The sequence below is a fragment of the Thamnophis elegans genome, chromosome 9 (genome assembly GCF_009769535.1).
Source record: "Thamnophis elegans isolate rThaEle1 chromosome 9, rThaEle1.pri, whole genome shotgun sequence".
Lineage (NCBI taxonomy): Eukaryota > Metazoa > Chordata > Lepidosauria > Squamata > Colubridae > Thamnophis > Thamnophis elegans.
The window spans coordinates 25,095,969-25,113,984 of NC_045549.1; the positions used below are offsets into that span (position 1 = coordinate 25,095,969).

Consider the following 18,016-nt stretch of genomic DNA (forward strand, 5'->3'; position numbering starts at 1 on the left):
GCAGGAAGCATTAGTTACATACTGGCTTTTGTGGTTAAGCCCTATGCCTGACTTGCAAGCGAGACCTCCAACTGACTTGGCCTACAACAGCAGAGGTTATTTTTTGTGGCTTGACATTCAAGTTTCCTGAGTTCAAGTTTCCGGTTTTACTTCAAGACTCAGTAAATGTATAACAAGATAGAAGGGATAGACGGGGCCTCCCAGGAGATCTTATAGTCTGACCCCGTTTCATGTTATGTCAAAATCTCGCTTTATGTCCTGCCTTAGTTCCCCCCTTCAAGACTCTATTTTTAGCTACAATTGAGTCTTGCGTCTTATTGTATCTTAATATGACATTTAGCATTGCATATGGCAAGGTTAATATCTCAGGAGTACGTATTAGCAATGCAAACATCTAATACAATCAGTTTAGAATAATGATACATAGCAGTGAGAAGAAAAAAGACAAGTGATACATATAGAATGATTCTCAGATCTTCCTCTCTGAAGGCACTTTCTCCAGTCCCCAGGGTGCATGTTCCAGTCCAATTGCTAGGTAAGCATAAATACGCATTTTTCCCACATAAGAAGAGAACTCCATTTTCTCCTACACACACCCCTATGTTCATGGAAAAAGACATGGGCTCAGAGATTCTTTTCATTAGTCCAGGCTTGCAAAATTCCTGCCAGGAACATACCAGTAAATGGTTGTAATGGAGCTTCTTGCTTAGGGTCCTTTTGCTTATCCCTGAGAACTGGACCGTCAAACAGATAATGGGAACTGGTATTTCCAGGGGGAAAGAGGGCTCGGTGTCACCTGTGGCACACATGCCATAAGTTCGCCATCAAGGTATATCTTTATTTATATTTGTAATATTGTTATATCACTGACATGCATAGTTAGTGGATCTTAATACAAAACAAAACTAATGAGAAACTTATTGCTTGTTGCATACATCATTTTTTATTTGAATATACAAAGAGAATACATAAAAAATAGAGCAGATTTTTCTAAAAAGTCAGCAAGGTTTTAAAGCCATAAATGTACAATTTTATAAGTCACTAGAGTTCGTCTGGGGCATAATCGATATTGAAATACGCTTTTAAGTACTAGAGATTTTAACAGGCTTAAACTCTACTTTTATATATAGTAATATATCTACTTAGGAAGATGTTTCAATTAATTCTACCATTTCCAATTTATTATAATGTTTAAATCATCAGGCTAGAATCCTTAGGTGCAAAGCTACCTGGCCAACCTCGAACCAGTCAACTCTGCTTCAGCCCCTATGAAGAGGGAATGGTAAACCATTCTGAAATCTTACTGAAATTGCAGGGACCAGGCAGCTGCCAAGAGTCAAGGCCAACTCAAAGGCACAAACAACATAGCAAAATTTCAAATTGTATAGGAACTGTTGTTGTATAGTTAAATCAGTTAAACTTCAAGTACTTAATATTTGTTGAACTGAGCTACCAGTTTTCTAGTTGATCTGTGTTTCATTAATGCAGGTAAAAGGGGAGAATATTTGCATTCTAACAATCACAAATTATATTTGGAAATGAGATTTATTCCAGTATGTCGAGCAATCCAATCAAAATAGTGTGCCACTTTTGTATAAACACCAGGATGTCCCCTTTCACCACAGTTTTCACCCCAGCTCACAATACCCCAAAGATATCCCACATTGTTAGGGTCAAAGCAAACCAAAGGTCCTCCTGAATCGCCCTTACAGGCATCTACAGAACCATCATCTGTACCTGAAATAAGAAAAACAAAAACAGTTCCCTATGAAAATTCTTTATTTTATATTTTTAAGCAGAATTTCACATATTTTTGGTCATTCACTGAAAACATACTACTATACATGTAGTATATTACTTGTATGCTATGATTTTAAATCTAAAGTATTTGTAATACTTAAACGATTATCCCTCAGTTTATTATTTTATTTTACTTTATTTTAGTATTTTTTCAGATTTACATCTTGTCTTTTCTCCAGGAGTTGAAGGTATACACACAAGATTCCGTCTCCCTGTTTTTACCACAACCAACCATCTTGTGAGGTATTGAGAGATTATGATTGAATTAATAGAAATTAATTCAATGTCAGCATTAAGCTTCTATGGCTGAGGTAAACCTGAATTCACATTTCAAATCCCTAGTTCGATATGTGAACCTTTATTCTTTACTGGCTTTTAATACTGAATTAAAACAATGTCAATCTGGAAGAAAACCCAAAGTGCATAAAAACTTGTGGATGCGGCCAATGAAATTCTTTCTCAAACAAGGTTTAAATTACCTATCCATAATTGGTTTGTGATGGTTGGAAAGAAATGCATTCTAGATTGGATGATATATTTAATATTGAATTTTTTTATCAAAGACCAACATTTGATGGCCCATTCTATCTACCAGCTCAGGTAATGGTTTCAGAATAGAGGTAAGAATGATTCATTTCATGCTCACCGGCACATTCCATTCCTTTGAAAAATCGATTCTTGTAGATTTCTGAACAGTTATCCATTAGATTAATATAACCCCACTTAAGAATATATTGCCTTGTAGATTCTAAACAAGAAATGGGAAAGAGACAGATAAATGAATACCAAAGATTAATGACAAAAAAGTTTCCAGTAGGTTGTCAAATCTTTCTACAGTTTTAAAATTAAAATTGACTTAATTAATCCAATTATTTTTGTGACAAATAATTAATTACATTTAAAAAAAACCCCATGTATGTCTTTTTTTCAAAATTTATACAATGTAGGGCATTTTTTTCATCCTATTTAAGAATATTGCATTTTTAACCATTTTTTTCCTTGCAGTGTTGAAGTTTAAGCAAGATAGTCTCAGTGACCCCTCTTCTCCCTGATGCAGTCATTAAATGACCATGGAGGCCGTTAAATGGAGCATGGGGTGCTTCAGAGGTGGGCCAAGGCCTACCCCATCCCTTATTACCCCTTTTTCCACTTGTCCCCCTTGGGGTGACCACAGCCCTTGGACCTGCTTCCCCCCCCCCCCACCAGATCCCTGCAGACATTCCCGCTTTTCACCAGGTTGCTTCCCTTGGCCTCTTCCCTGTCATCCATTGCACACTTATAATTAGAAGATCTCCAGAGCTCTGGCAATTTACACAACTCTGTTCAGACCGCATTAGGAATGCAGTATAGTATGCTATGTCCCTGGGCCATGTGGCAGCCTCTGGGAAACAGATGCCATTTTGACATGCCTGTAAAGAATTTCGGGAATGCTCTCTTCTGGGAGGCAGCCAAACATCCCAGGAATAAGTGGTCTGGCCACTTTTCCCAACATGAAGTCCAAATATCTTCAGAAAGTAAATGGGGGATGGGCAGGCCCAAAGGTCAGATGGGGTAGAGAGGCAGGGGAACCCTTACAACATCGGTGGTGAAGGTTGTAAGAGCAAATGACCATGAGACACTATAGCAGCCATAACTTCAAAATATGATCATAAGTAGCTTTTTGGGCGGTGTTTGTGTGTGTCTGTCATAACTTCAAACAGTGGCCAGATGTTAAGTGAAGACTTCGTTATACCTAGCAAATTTTATTTATTTAAAACATTTATCTAACCACCCGTTTTATATCAAACTCTGGACGATTACCAATCAACAATTATAACATTTTCAATATAAGGGCCCTCCGTAGCTTTATGTCATCAAATGGAACCTACACAGCCACTGAGGTTTAGATAGACTGTGAACATATTCATTCCAAGGGAAAGAGTTTTATAATGTCACCAAATAATAAAGTATTAATTACTTTCATCAAATCCCCAGCCAGATACTTTACACTGTTGACCGCCTCTGAACATATATTGTGACCAGGGAATGCATACTGGCACAGTGTCAGGTGGAGAACATGGAGTCCCTTCATTTTTCGTTTTCATCTCCAGCAAAGCAATATCATTTTCATACGTTTTGGAGTTATAGTTCTCATGTATGATCATGTTCTTTAAAGAATATGTTTCTATCCTGGTGTTGTACTTTATTGAGTCTAACATCCCAGTCCAAATCTTATAAATATGAAGACGGCTCCTCCTGGCAAAAAAAAAGGGGGGAGGAGAGGGGAAGAGAAATATTGTTTAAGCTATAACTTGATAAGAAAGTAAATTTGGCTCCAATTAGATTTTGAGTTGATTAAGAAGCAAAATGTTTTATATTATTTCCCACTTTTAGAGACATACTTTACCCAATTGCTAGGAAGGCAGATTCTTAACAAACATTAGGGAAAAACCCCCACAATAGTACTACTTCGATGATATAAGTAAAACCATATATAAAACTGGTTTTACATACTGCATATTAACTGCAGCTGGAATTGTATTTGTGCAACAATGGAAAAATAATGAAATACCATCAGATGAGAGTGCTAATATTAAGAAAATATTAGAATGCGCAGAAATGGACAGATTATCACTCATTATTAAGGATAAGAAGAAACTGAATATTTCTTGATGTGGGATGTATTTTACCAATAATGAGACAATAGAAACAGAAGTTAGAAAGGAGAATATATATAAAAAAAAGAGGAAATGTTAATTTGGAGAGAATTTCATGATGAAGATGTTATGTACTATTATAATTGTATTGATAGGTATATTATTAATAGTATTTTTATGAATATTAAAACAAATATTTGGATATTGATTGATTTAAACCCAGATATCAAACTGTTCAGTGAAAATGTAAAGTAATATAAATAAAATAAATAAAACATGAAAAAAGGAAATACTTTGATGATAGATTCAATTAGCCAAAGTTGTGGTGAGCTGCCTTTGCTGAATGTATTCAAGCGGAGGCTACATGGCATTCTATTAGGAGTAATTAATTTGGATTCCTGAACTAAGCAGAGAAGTGAATGGTGTGAATACTCTACCCTTTTCAACTTCATGAATCTAGGATGTTATAGGTATTTTTAATAGATATTTCTAACATTCATTAGAGAGTTTGTATTTAGTAACTTCTGAGGCATTACCAGAGCACTCGATGCTTAGGCAGGAAACTCTACATCACTTCAGACAAAGTTATCCAACATCTTCTTAAAAACTTCCACTGTTGGGGCATTCATAACTTCTGGAGGCAAGTTGTTCCACTAATTAATTGTTCTAACTGTCAGGAAATTTCTCCTTAGTTCTAAGTTGCTTCTATCCTTGATTAGTTTCCACCCATTGCTTCTTGTTTTACCCTCAAATCCTTTGGAGAATAGTTTGACTTCCTCTTCTTTGTGGCAACCCCTGAGATATCAGAACACTGCTATCATGTCTCCCTAGTCCTTCTTTTCATTAAACTAGACATACCCAGTTCCTGCAACCAGTCTTCATATAGCCTCCAGTCTTCTAATCATCTTTGCTGCTCTTCTCTGCACTTTCTAGAGTCTCAACATCTCAACATATACTGAACTTTGAGATGGCTTTCCTACCTCTATCCCACATTCAAGCACAACTGTACATAATCCAAAGGACCTTGGAAGTAGGTCCACAAGGTAAAACCAAATACCAACAGGCATACTTCCTTCCTCCCAAACATATGTTACAAGCAGAATTTGATACCCTATTATTATATTTCCAGAACCACATAAGTAACTTTGAATAGATTTCGTAAGAATACTTTTAAAACTAACAATATTTGGGCTCTTATGGTTTCAATATAAGATTCTATCTGAAGTTCCTGTTTTCGTTTAATTGTCGCTACAAGAATGTCCCAATGAGCTTAATGTAAAACTTTAAGGAGTTATAACAATGCAAAAGGTCTCCTACCGAACACAGTGTGCAGCTGTCAAAACCCAACAGCCCCCAATGTACGTCCCACCACAGTTCACTGTTTGCCCTTCGCCTCTAATGGCCACTTGCCAGGGAAATTCAAGCTATTAAAAAGGGAGAAAGAGACCAAAGAAAATCAATGTAGCTATCTGAATTATTATGGATACATTTTTAAAAACCAGAACAGTTTTTGAAAAAAATTACGTATATACCCAGCAAGCTCTTGCTGTTTTACCATCAGTGGAATTATTTAATCTACAGAGACAGCAAAATGTGTAGAATAAATAGCAATTCTCCAAATTTTACAGAACATTAATTTACTTGTGATGTCCATTCTAGCTCTCTATTTTAGAGAAAGAGAGAAGGGAGAAATAAAAAAGCAGGATTGAAAGTATAACAGCAACTTGACTTTGGTTTTTTTTTCTTTTGAAAACATTTTACTTCTTATCTAAGAAGCTTCTTCAGCTCTGACAGAATAGTGGGGGATGGAAGGATTTTTATTCCTTGCAGACAATTTATAACAACTCTCTAAAAGGATGCAAATTACCAGTTGTCTCCTGAAAAAGCCCCTTTGGGACAACCATGACCTGGATGATTGAGAATCTCTAAAAACTTTTATAACATGAACATTAATTCCTCATTATAGTCTCCAGATTTTCTCATTTTGAATGATTATTAGATTATAGGTACTCCTCAATTTATGAACACAACTGAGCCTAAAATTTCCCTTGCTAAGAGAGACAGTGAGGGAGTTTTGCCTCATTTTACAACTTTTCTTGCGGCAGTTGTTAAGTTAGTTCAATGGTTGTTAAGTGAATGTGGCTTCATAAAACATACCAGTTGCCAACCATCCAAAATTTGATCACATAACCATGGGGTTGCTGCAATAGTTGTAAATGTGAAAAAGAGTCAGAAATCACTTTTTTCATTGCCATTCTAATTTTGACTGGTCACTAAATGAATAGTTGTAATGAGGACTACCTGTATTGCGGAGGTGGTATTCAGCAGGTTCTGATCAGTTCTGGAGAACCAGAAGTGGACATTTTGAGTAGTTCGGAGAACCGATAAATACCACCTCTGACTGGTCTCACCCCCATCTATTCTCTGCCTCCCAAGTCCCAGCTGATTGGGAGGGAATGGGGATTTTGCAGTAACCTGTCATGCCCAAGCCACACCATGCCTACCAAGCCACGCCAGAGAACTGGTAGTAAAAAAATTTGAATCCCACCTTTGCTTATTGCACCCAATTAATACACTATTTATGCATTTTTATCAATGTTATTGCTTAACCAAATGCCACCTTTTGCATTTACCGGTTGTGCAGTAAATCCACCAATGATTCTCTTCCGACGAGTAACTGTGTGATTTCTAATGCCACAGGATATTACTGGAAGCAAAGTCTTTATCCTTTTTCTTTCTTTAACAAAACAAATAAGCAGTGTCATAATACTCACACGCTAAGGTTTTTTAATACTTTATTATTAAAGATTTAATATTAGCTAATTTCTGTAATTTTTTTTTACATTTCAGAGTTATTATCCCAGATGTCCACTGAAAATCAATATAGTAAGATTCTAATGACGTGTAAAATTTGAGTTACGTTCAGAGCCACTTTAAAAATGGATGATATTTTAGTTTAGCAAATTGCTTTACATTCAATTGATGTATATAATCCTACTTGAACATTGTCATATCCCAAATGTGAAAAAAGAGAATATTGTTTTTAAAAATGAGGTTTTATAGTAATTTATCTACACATTTACCTTCATCCATGGACTCTCTAACTTGATTTGATTCTTCTGCAAGAAAATAAAAACATTACAATTAATTCGAAAGTACTGTAAAAGAAACTTCCCTAGTAGAGTATATACATAAATTGTTTTAATTGAAGAATTACTTGTTAACATTAAACTGTCTCATTTATGTGGCTTTCAAGGGCTTTTTGATGTTTAATAATTAGAGTTCGTCTCCACATGAACATAAAATCTGTTTTAAAAAAAACCTAAAAGTAAAGTAGTGGATTAAAACTGCAGTGTCATTTGCTGCAGATTGTTACTAGGATTCCAATAGACTAGAGGTTCACATAATTAAATACATCTTTGTGTAGAATATCAATACCTCCTTTGGGCCCCCATTGGTTTTTCAGCTTTTCAAGTGCTTTGAGTCTAAAATAGTTTTATCACATCCAGCTAAACCGCCTAAGATTCTAAGGCAGTGGGTTTCAACCTTCCTAATGCTGTGACCCTTTGATACAGTTCCTCATGTTGTGGTGACCCCCAACCATAAAATTATTTTATGTTTTCCGTATTTTTTCAAAAATATGTGTTTTCCGATGGTCTTAGGCAACCCCTGTGAAAGGGTCGTTCGACCCCCAAAGGGGTCCCGACCCACAGGCTGAGAACTACTGGTCTAAGGTGAAGAGTAGAGCATATGGAGTTAATGCAGACCTATTTTGCCTAACTATCGATGTGTTCGCCTTTAAAACACAAGAATCATAAATAAAACCTCCCAATTTACTTTACAAAGCAGACAATGAAAACACACAAAATTGGTCAAAAAAGTTAAATATCTTGGAGTCAATATTTTAACCTCAAAAGGGAAATTATATAAGCATAATTATGAACCACTTTGGCATAGTATACAGATAGAGATGAAAAAATGGGAGAAATTGCACTTATCTTTGTTGGGCAGGATAGCAGCAGTGAAAATGAACATCTTACCAAAATTTTTATTTCTCTTTCAAATGTTACCTATACTTAAAAAAGATGCGAATCTTTTAGAATGGCAGAAAGGTATCAACAAATTTGTATGGGCAGGAAAGAAGCTGAGGGTAAAGATGAAAATAATGCAAGATGCACGGGAGAGAGGAGGCTTGAAATTACCTAACCTAAAATTATATTATGATGCAGTGGCGCTATCTGTAATTAGTGATTGGACTCATTTAACTAATGATAGAATATTGAATATCGAGGGATACTATCTGGTATATGGTTGGCATGCTTACTTGTTGTTCAACAAAAAATTGGATAGGAAGTTTCAAAGTCATATTTTAAGAAATGCTTTATTGCGGGTTTGGAAGAAATACCAATAAATTAAATGACAAAATACCCATGTGGGCAATTCCTAGACATACAATTGAAAATATGAACATAGCACAAAAACAGGATAGAACTACCTATAGACAGCTTCTCATTTTGGAAAGGGGGGTACTACAACTAAAATCTTTGGAGGTATTAAAAGAGGAGAAGGTAGTTCAAACATGGTTCCAGTATGGGCAATTACAGGCCAGGTGGAAAATAGATTAAAAAATTGGTTTTATTCAAGCTGAAGATAATTTGTTTAAACAAATAGCTTATCAAGGCTTAATGCATATAAAGAGGATATACAATGTACTAATACAGATGGATTCGGAAACAGAATTACTTAAAGATTGTATGATAAAGTGGGCTCAAAATATTGAAGAACCAATAATGTTGGCTACATGGGAAAGAATATGGGTAACAAATGTGAAATTCACACAAGCTCAAAATCTGAGAGAAAACTTTTATAAGATGTTCTATAGATGGCATTTAGATCCTAAAAAGCTGCCTTCTATGTATCCGAATGTACAGCCTAAATGTTGGAGGTGTGGTTCTCTCGATGCTACATATTATCATATATGGTGGACCTGCCAAAAGGTTAAGGCATTTTGGATAAAAATATGGTGGATTATGCAAAATATCTTTAAAAGAAGGATAAAGTTTACTCCTCAGTTATTTTTACTAGGTATATGTACTGACTTTACAGTGGTAGAGACTAACTTGATTCTGCACCTAATAACGGCAGCAAGACTGTTGGTGGCGCAATACTGGAAGAAGGAAGACTTGCCTACAACTCAAGAATGGACATTGAAAGTCACAAATTTAGCCGAGATGGCTAAAATATCGGCATATCTTAAAGATCATTCAAATGAGAGATATAAACGAGACTGGAAAAAATGGATTGACTATATACAAAATAAATACGGGACCAAGAAATTCCAGTTAGCCTATGCTTAAGATCAGAAATGATTTAAATTGTTTAAAGTTAACTCAGCAAGAAGAAGCTAAGGTCAATGCAGAATGTCATTAATTTCTTTGTTTCTTTTTTCTCAATAGATTTTAGACTGTGTTTGTTAAAATCTATACCGTGTACGGGTTCTGGGAAGTCGGGGGGGGGGGGAGGAGGAGGGGGGTTGGGGGGGTAGAGGGAGGGAGGGGCATATAAAAAATTGTACTTCAATGTTTTACTGATTGAGGAATGATGAAATATTTGTGTTTTAAAAGAAATAAAACTTTTGAATTACGAAAACACACAAAATTTCACAACAGTCTATGTTTACTTTTTTCTGTGCCAAATTTACCTTTGTTGTTTCCTTTTCTTCCTTCTGTTTCTATTGAAGTAGAATAATGGTTAACATTTAGGTGAAATTCTTATTATTTGTCTTTTAAATCTTATTTAACACCAAAGTATAGTGTCAAAAATATCACCTTGAAAGGTAGAAAGAAAGTTATTGTACAATTAATATTCAGTATGACACTAATAGAGGGAGGTGGTGGCTCAGTGGCAAAGACACTGAGCTTGTCGATCAGAAAGGCCGGCAGTTTGGCGGTTCAAATCCCTAGCGCCGAGTAATGGAATGAGCTCCCAATACTTGACCCAGCTTCTGCCAACCTAAGCAGTTTTAAAGCACATAAAAAATGCAAGTAGAAAAATAGGAACCACATTTGGTGGGAAGGTAATGTAATGGCATTCCGTGCGCCTTTGGCATTTAGTCATGCCGGCCACATGATCACGGAGACGTCTTTGGATAATGCTGGCTCTTTGGCTTTGAAAGGGAAATGAGCACTGTCCCCTAGAGTTTGGAATGACTAGAACATATGTGCAAGGGAAACCTTTACCTTTACCTATGACACTAATCAAAAATGAACTGTATACAACAAAATTCATGGAGTTATTTTTATGGTATAAAAAGAATATAAACCTTGGTACTGAAAGCCAAAATCTCCACAGGGGTATTATTCATAGATGCTAAAATAATAATAAATCATTACTGCTATTATTTGCCATCCAAATTTTTGCAGTCCTTGTTTAACATTTTATTTTTTATAATTAATGCATATGAAATTTATTTTACATGTCTTTTTAAACATATCCATAGCTCCCTTTCAAATCAAGATTTCCAAGGGCACAGATAGAACGTATTAAAATTATTCAGAGTAATTATTCCCCCAGACAAAAAGCCAGACAACAATCACTTTGTTTCCACCCCTACTAAGTGGTTTCCAGCAAAGAGCTGAGATGATAAAGAGACAATCCCATTTAAGACTAGAACAATAAATAGAGGAATAAAAACATACAAAGAAGTTTACCTTGTTCAGTTCTTTGAGTTTTATTACCTAATGAAAATAAATACGAATACAAATAAATGATTTAAAATGTTAAAAAGTGCCATTTTATACAAAATTACATATTCATACTATGACAAGCTGTGAAGCAGCTTGTTTCAACCAACTTGATAAAATTAGACTCACAAAAATCTTTTTTTTAAAAAAAAAGTTATTGTATTCATTCCAAGTAAAATCATGTGTGAGTCATATTAAAATGAATAATATACCAGTGATCAGGTTTTCCTCAAACAAAGAAATCTTTGTCGGGTTTTCTTGATCAGTTCTGCATACTTTCAGCCACCATTGCCCTTGAGAAGTTAAGCAATTTGGACAGAGAGAGAGAGAGAAAAAAACCCGCTTGTATAAACCAGAGATTTGGAATTGCTAAACTATGAGATTTCTCTGGCCCACTTGCTTCATTACTGGTGACTCCACTGACTTTCACCTGTGCCATGTCCTTCCCTTGGGAGCTATTTGGAGGACAAGGAGAAACCTGATGGATGCCCATTGGGATATCATTCTTCCAGAAAGACTGACAATACACAGTTAGTCTTTGACTTACGACCACAATTGAGCTCAAAAATTCTCTAGCTAAGTGAGACATTTGTTAAGTGGGTTCTGCCCCATTTTACAACTTTTCTTGCCACAGCTCTTAAGTGGATCATTGCAGTTGTTCAGTTAGTAACTCAGTTGTTAAGTGAATCTGGCTCCCCCATTGACTTTCCTTGTCAGAATGTATTCACGTGACCCTGGGACATTTCAGCTGTCATAAGTATGAGTCAGTTGCTAAGCATCTGAATTTTGATCACGTCACCGTAGAGATGATCCAGTGGTCGTAAGAGTGAAAAATGGTGATGTCACTTTTTTCAGTGCTGGTGTAACTTTGAATGGTCACTAAATGAACTGTTGTAAGTGGAGGTGTACCTGTACATCCTACATTGCCTAGTAGAGAATATACATACGTTGCTTAGGACGGAATGTTTTTCTGAGCTTGTTTTTTTCCTGTTGACATTTGCAGAACAGATAATGAAAAACAACCAAGCTCAGTGAATACCAAGAACCCAACCGTAACCCTGCCTTACCAATGACAAAATGTACTTTAGCCTTGTCAGCTGGGAAAATGTAAGGTGGTTCCTGCCAGTTTGTGGCATAAGCTTTTCCCATTGTGGAAAGGAGTTCTTTGAAATCAGTTCAGCCGTTCTCACATTCCAGATCATACAAAGTTTTGAAATCAACTAACTCCATCCAGCCATTTCATCTGATTCACTCTTTTTCCAGTGAGGGAAATGGGGATTAGATGAAACATGTTACAAAGCAGGTGTTCCCCTTGCCCTTCTTCTAAGGAAATGCATAAAACCAAGAAGGAAGGCTTCAAAGCGAAAGCCTTGCCCTTTGATCTCATTCAACTCTTCAACCAATCTTGTTTGACATCCCTGTTGTAAATCAGATTGATAATCAGATCATTTCCAGACTGTCATTTGTTATTTTATGCTTATCATATTCACCCAACTGGAATCCAGCTATTGAGCTGTGGTGGCCCAGTGGATAGAATGCAGTACTGCAGTCTCTGCCACACATCCCCAGTGGGCGTGGCATATGCGAGAGACACATGTGTGCATGCCCAGGGACGGAGTGCATGCACCGGGGGTGCTTGCATTGCAGTTTGGGGCCTTGCGTAGTACCCATGTGCATCTTTTGGGCCTGGAAAGCCTCCTGCACCAACCTGGAAACCAAAAATGTGGGGGGACATGCGGGTGCATGTGCAGGGAAGAGCAGCGGGTCATGCACACCAATGGTGGGTTGCAGGCGGTACACTCCAGTACAGGCATACTGGAGCCTGCCCGGAACACCGGATACCATTCCGGTATGGTGCTCAGGAGGGCCCGCCCGCCTGAGCTCCTTACCGGTCTTTTAAGGCTTCCACACACTGCCCATACTGTGCATGCACATAGCGCGTATTGAGCAGCTAGAGTGTTGCGGAGATGCTAAGACACACACACACACTATGCGCGTCCATGTGGACGCTGCAGGACCCATTCCAGCCATACCAGTTTGAACGGGATCTGGAACCCACAACTGATGCACGCATGCATGGGGATGGCGTGTATGCATTCATGGGGATGGAGTGCAAAATGGGGGGGGGTCGCACATCCATGGCACGCGCTTTGGAACGTGACAACAAAAAGGTTAGCCATCACTGCTCTATTGTATGCTAGTTTTAAATAGCAATAATAGCGGATTCTGACCTGATATCTGAAACTTGTTCAAGTGCTTATATCCATGGGGGAAATGACGGTTTTAACCTAGCCATAAATAATTTTGGAAAGCAATGCTTACAATTGTGTTCGTCTTCTCCTGTTAGGCAATCCAGTTCATTATTACACACGTAGCTGCTTGGAATACACACATCTGAGTTACAATGGAAAGCTTTCTTTTTGCAGGCTATTGGAAAAGAAATAATTATATAATAAGTAAAGGTTTTGTTAAACGTTATGCTAAGCACTGAGCAATAAATATATAAGTTTATATAGAACAGATACATGTAGAAAAGGAACATACCTTTGCAACATAATTCATCACTTGAATCACCACAGTCATTCAATCCATTACATGTTTTCGTTAAACTGATGCATTTTCCATTGACACAGCGGAATTCTCTGGCGTTACAGCCTGACAAGTTGAATAAAAAAAAAAACCCAATTGTTAATCATGGTGTGGAAAAAAAAATAGCTAAATCGGATTACTCAACATGTTGCCTTTCAAATATTCTGGAATATAGATAGGTCCCACTATTTTCAGTTACAGGTAGTCCTTGACTTACAACAGTTCATTTAGTGACTGTTGAAAGTTACAATGGCACTGAAAAAGACTCATGATCATTTTTCACAAATCCATTGCAGCATCTCCATGGTCACGTGATCAAACTTCAGCCACCTGTCAACTGACTCACTTAACAAATGTCTCACTTAGCAACAGAAATTTGGGGGGCCAATTTTGGTCAAGAACAACCTGTATTAACATTTCTGGAAAGCATCAATTGAATTTTTGGGGAGAACATTCTGAAAGCAAGAGCAGCTTGACAATGGAACCATCTAATGAGAAAAGTAGTAACTCCTCTTCCTAGAATGAATTTATGTGAAGGCTGGAGAGATGTCTTTCAGGGATATTTCACTTTGGCTTCTAGGACAGAAAAGAAGATTGAACTCATTGACCATAATCAGCAGTTTCCACCAGTTCGCCACACATATGCATACTCACTGCGTAGACGCACACGTCCCTTCCACGCATATACCCGGCCTTCTGTGCATACACTTTGGTCATGCATGCATCTTCTGTGCATGCGCCCGGTTTCAAAAACGTGCATAGAACTGGGACAGATAGGCGGGTCAGCGGGCTGCTACCAGTTTGGGCGAAGTGGTCTGAACCAGCTGAATACCACCTCTGACCATAATGCCCTCTTCTAATTGAATCCATTAGGATTCAGTCACAACCCTACTAAGGCCAGATCATTGCAATGGCTACAAATATGCTGAGAGAATTTAAAGAGAATATGCCTCACTAGAACACTGAAAATCAGTATTTTGCATTATAGTTTATTGCAGACTATTTTTGTCTCTAACTTTTATTTATAATATCAGAAATTGCTAGTTATTTATACTATATATTTTACCAACCTCTTTGTTTTGTACTGCATGTCACCTTAGCCAACTTCCCAGTTGTCAACCTCATTCTCCTTAACCCACATTCAGCCAGTCTGGTCTCTATCCCTCTGCAGGTTGCTTTAAGGCATTCAAGTGACTTCTGGTCTTCATCTGGCTCAATATCCTCTCTCTTATCAGCTCCTCTGTACAGTTCAGCAAAACATAAATCAAATCAAATCAAACATATTGAAATTTTCATCTCTCAGCATTGTGAAATTAGATGAATCACTTAGTTAATTAGCTTTTACTTTTCCACCTGACAAACAATACATCTATTTTGATCATTATCTATGATTTAAGGCATTTATCATTTAAGATTATCTTATATTTCAGGGTGGGGAAAAAGAACACTGGGAGCAAAAGTAATGTTTTCCCCAAAGTAAAAATACCATGAATTTAAATAAAACCCTATCCCCAGTGGTAGACAGAAAAATGATATGCTCAGGGAAAAAGAGCAGGAGGAAGATGAGGAAGGAAGTTCAAAGGAAGAAATAGTGCACTGGGGAATGAAAAACAGAGAAAGAGAAGAATAGAGCTAGAAAAAGTTGGTGCACAAAAAGATAACTGTGAAAAGAAAGAAAGAAAGAAAGAAAGAAAGAAAGAAAGAAAGAAAGAATTATGTGTTTAGACATTAACAACAACAAAGCAGCAATAGCAGGGATAGATGTGATACCTTCCAAGTAAAAAAATGCAGCACAATTTTTTTTATGTTGAGCCCTTGTTATTCTCTGAGTTTTGTTGTTTCCTGGCAGATATTTTATTACCCAACTAGGTAACATGATCAGTGCCACTGATGTTAGTAACTAGGTAATGGAATGTTTGCCAACAAATAATCAAGTTCATAGTGCACCAAGCATTCTGAAATTCAGTAGTGAGCTATGGATATTCTCTTCTTTGGGATTTTATTTTTTGGTTGTAGTAATAGTTTCTTCCATAAATTAGGAATAAAGAATCACTTCTTCCTCATTCATCTTCATTGCAATGAATTATTTGAAAGCAAAATTATTGAATGAAATAAAATAAGTGCTGTCCTCTTCTGAGCTGTAAAGGAACAGGTATGTGATTGCTACAATTTTTTTTTTCAAGTTGTGGATTACATATGAATTTAATTACACATTTTTGCTCTGGTCTCATCCCTTTTTTCCTGACCATTCCAACTTTTGAATATTGGCCTCATTGCATCACACAAAACTGAATGAGGGTCTTGGCCCCACAAAGTTTGCCGATGCTACTTGAACTAAAGAGACTGAAATTTTATACATAGATGATATTGTCAAACTCAAGGCTCGGGAGCTGGAGCCGGCTCATGGGGTGCTTAGATCTGGCCCACAGGGCTGCCCTGAAAACAGTGAAGGACCAGTCTGTGATGTTTCTGCCAGTGAAACCAAAGCTCAGGAGGATTGCATGAGGCCCTCCTGAGGTCCATTTTTGCTGCCAGAGGGTTGCAGGAGGCCATTGCAGCCTAAAACAGAGCTCATGAGGGCTGCGGGAGGCACTCCCAACTCTGTTTTCACTGGCAGAGAGTTGCAGGAGGCCATCACAGCCAAAAACATAGCTTGGGAGCCCGTTTTCGCTGGCAGAGCACTTCAGCAACTACAAACGCCCCAATATAAATGACACTGAGCTGGCCACGTCCTCCCCAGCCCCCCCCAGGTCAAAAACAACCCTGATGCAGCCCTCAATGAAATCAAGTTTGGCACCCCTGTATTAGAGAATCTTACCTAGCAAAACCAAGATGTCTGCAGATCACGTTGGCTTCATTGATGGTTAATCCTTTCCCACATATGTATGATGTCTCTGAGTTGCTCAGTTCAACCTGAACAATTCCTTCTGAGCTTGTATTTGTTTGACTGAAAAGGATATTAAAACGATCTAGAAAACACAGCAAAATCTATTAATAAATCTGTTTCTGAACCTTACAAAAGACAGAGATCGATTTTATAACTATAAACTGGCTAATCTACAGCAGTAAAACACAAATGGTTCAATAAAAGAACTTGTTATATAAATATCTACAAAAATATACATTTGTCAAAAAATAATGCCACTAGAATATTTTTTTAAAACAAATATGAGTTTAATAGAACTTTCTTCTGATTGTCAAGAGTAGACAGTCCCCATCCCTCCAATTCATTTTAGTAGCCCACTTCTCACAATCCTATTCTTCTTTGAGCCATTTATGAAAGAAAACCAGACATAGGAAAGGGAAATACATAGTAATCTCGAAAATTTGGCCCAAAGTGAACCAGAATTACTCAAAGTACCTATCATTGTCAAAATATTTATATATTGCATTTCAATCTTAAAGTTTGTCTCCTCCTACTAATGATAGCTGAAAAACAAAAAAAAAAAAAAAAAAAAAAAAAAGAAGTCTTTTTTTTACCTTCACGGTTACAACTGCCCCTGTTCATAAATTTGGTGAATTTTTGGCGACACTCGTAACTTTTTAGTTGACAGTAAGTTTGGAAGCTCCTTCTGACATTGGAACAAACTGAAGTGCCATTTTTGGGGCACTGGTAAGGTATTTTACACTGGCAGGTTCCTGCTATACATGTTTGCCAAGGCTCACAAAAAACTTTCTCACAAGATCGCTCTGTGTAATTGTTCTTCACACATTCCTCTATCAAGAAATTCTCTGGCTAGGAAAAAGAGCAGAAAACACAAATTATGAAATTAACTCATTCCCTTAAGATTTTTAAATATATACTTTATAGGAGGTGTATTAACTGCTTAAAATACTCCTTAAAATATAGGAAGGAAAGTATCTCAACCACAATTTAATTAAAATAAAAGCTTACCCCTTGTGCAAAAGCATGATGTGACAGGTATAGTATAAACAAAAGAACTGGTCCTTGTTTCATGATGAAGAAAAATCTGCACACCCAGAACAGATTCTTGCTCTCAAATCCTCTCTTAGTTGCCTGTGTTTAATTTTTAACTATAAACAAATATTTAAAATATAATGCTGAAATCATTGCAAGTCCCTCTCTACCGTGGTAGTTCTAGAATTCCCGACTCTTTTGAAAAGGTTCTTCTACTCAGTTTCACCCTAAGTCCTTGAAAAGGCTGTTATAAAAAGTAATATAAAGAAAATGCCTAGTACAAATGTACTATTTTGTGCTTAATCCTTCAAATCCAGCCTCAACACTTT

General features: G+C 37.0%; 1 protein-coding gene across 2 annotated transcripts; it reads right to left on the bottom strand.

The window, feature by feature from the left end:
- Positions 1–920: 920 nt before the first annotated feature.
- LOC116512873 (complement factor I-like) lies at positions 921–18,016 on the bottom strand. Of its 2 annotated transcripts, XM_032223543.1 has the most exons (14): positions 17,664–18,016; positions 17,249–17,504; positions 16,587–16,737; positions 14,839–15,008; positions 13,724–13,834; positions 13,502–13,606; positions 11,147–11,173; positions 10,138–10,167; positions 7,520–7,555; positions 7,070–7,173; positions 5,754–5,860; positions 3,758–4,035; positions 2,447–2,548; positions 921–1,737 (listed from the first exon to the last, which is right to left on the bottom strand). In XM_032223543.1, the coding sequence occupies exons 1-14, from the start codon at positions 17,724–17,726 to the stop codon at positions 1,520–1,522; spliced, it is 1,758 nt and encodes a 585-aa protein (XP_032079434.1). In that variant the 5' UTR covers positions 17,727–18,016; the 3' UTR covers positions 921–1,519. The 2 variants fall into 2 exon arrangements, with proteins under 2 accessions (XP_032079434.1, XP_032079435.1); XM_032223544.1 differs by lacking the exon at positions 10,138–10,167.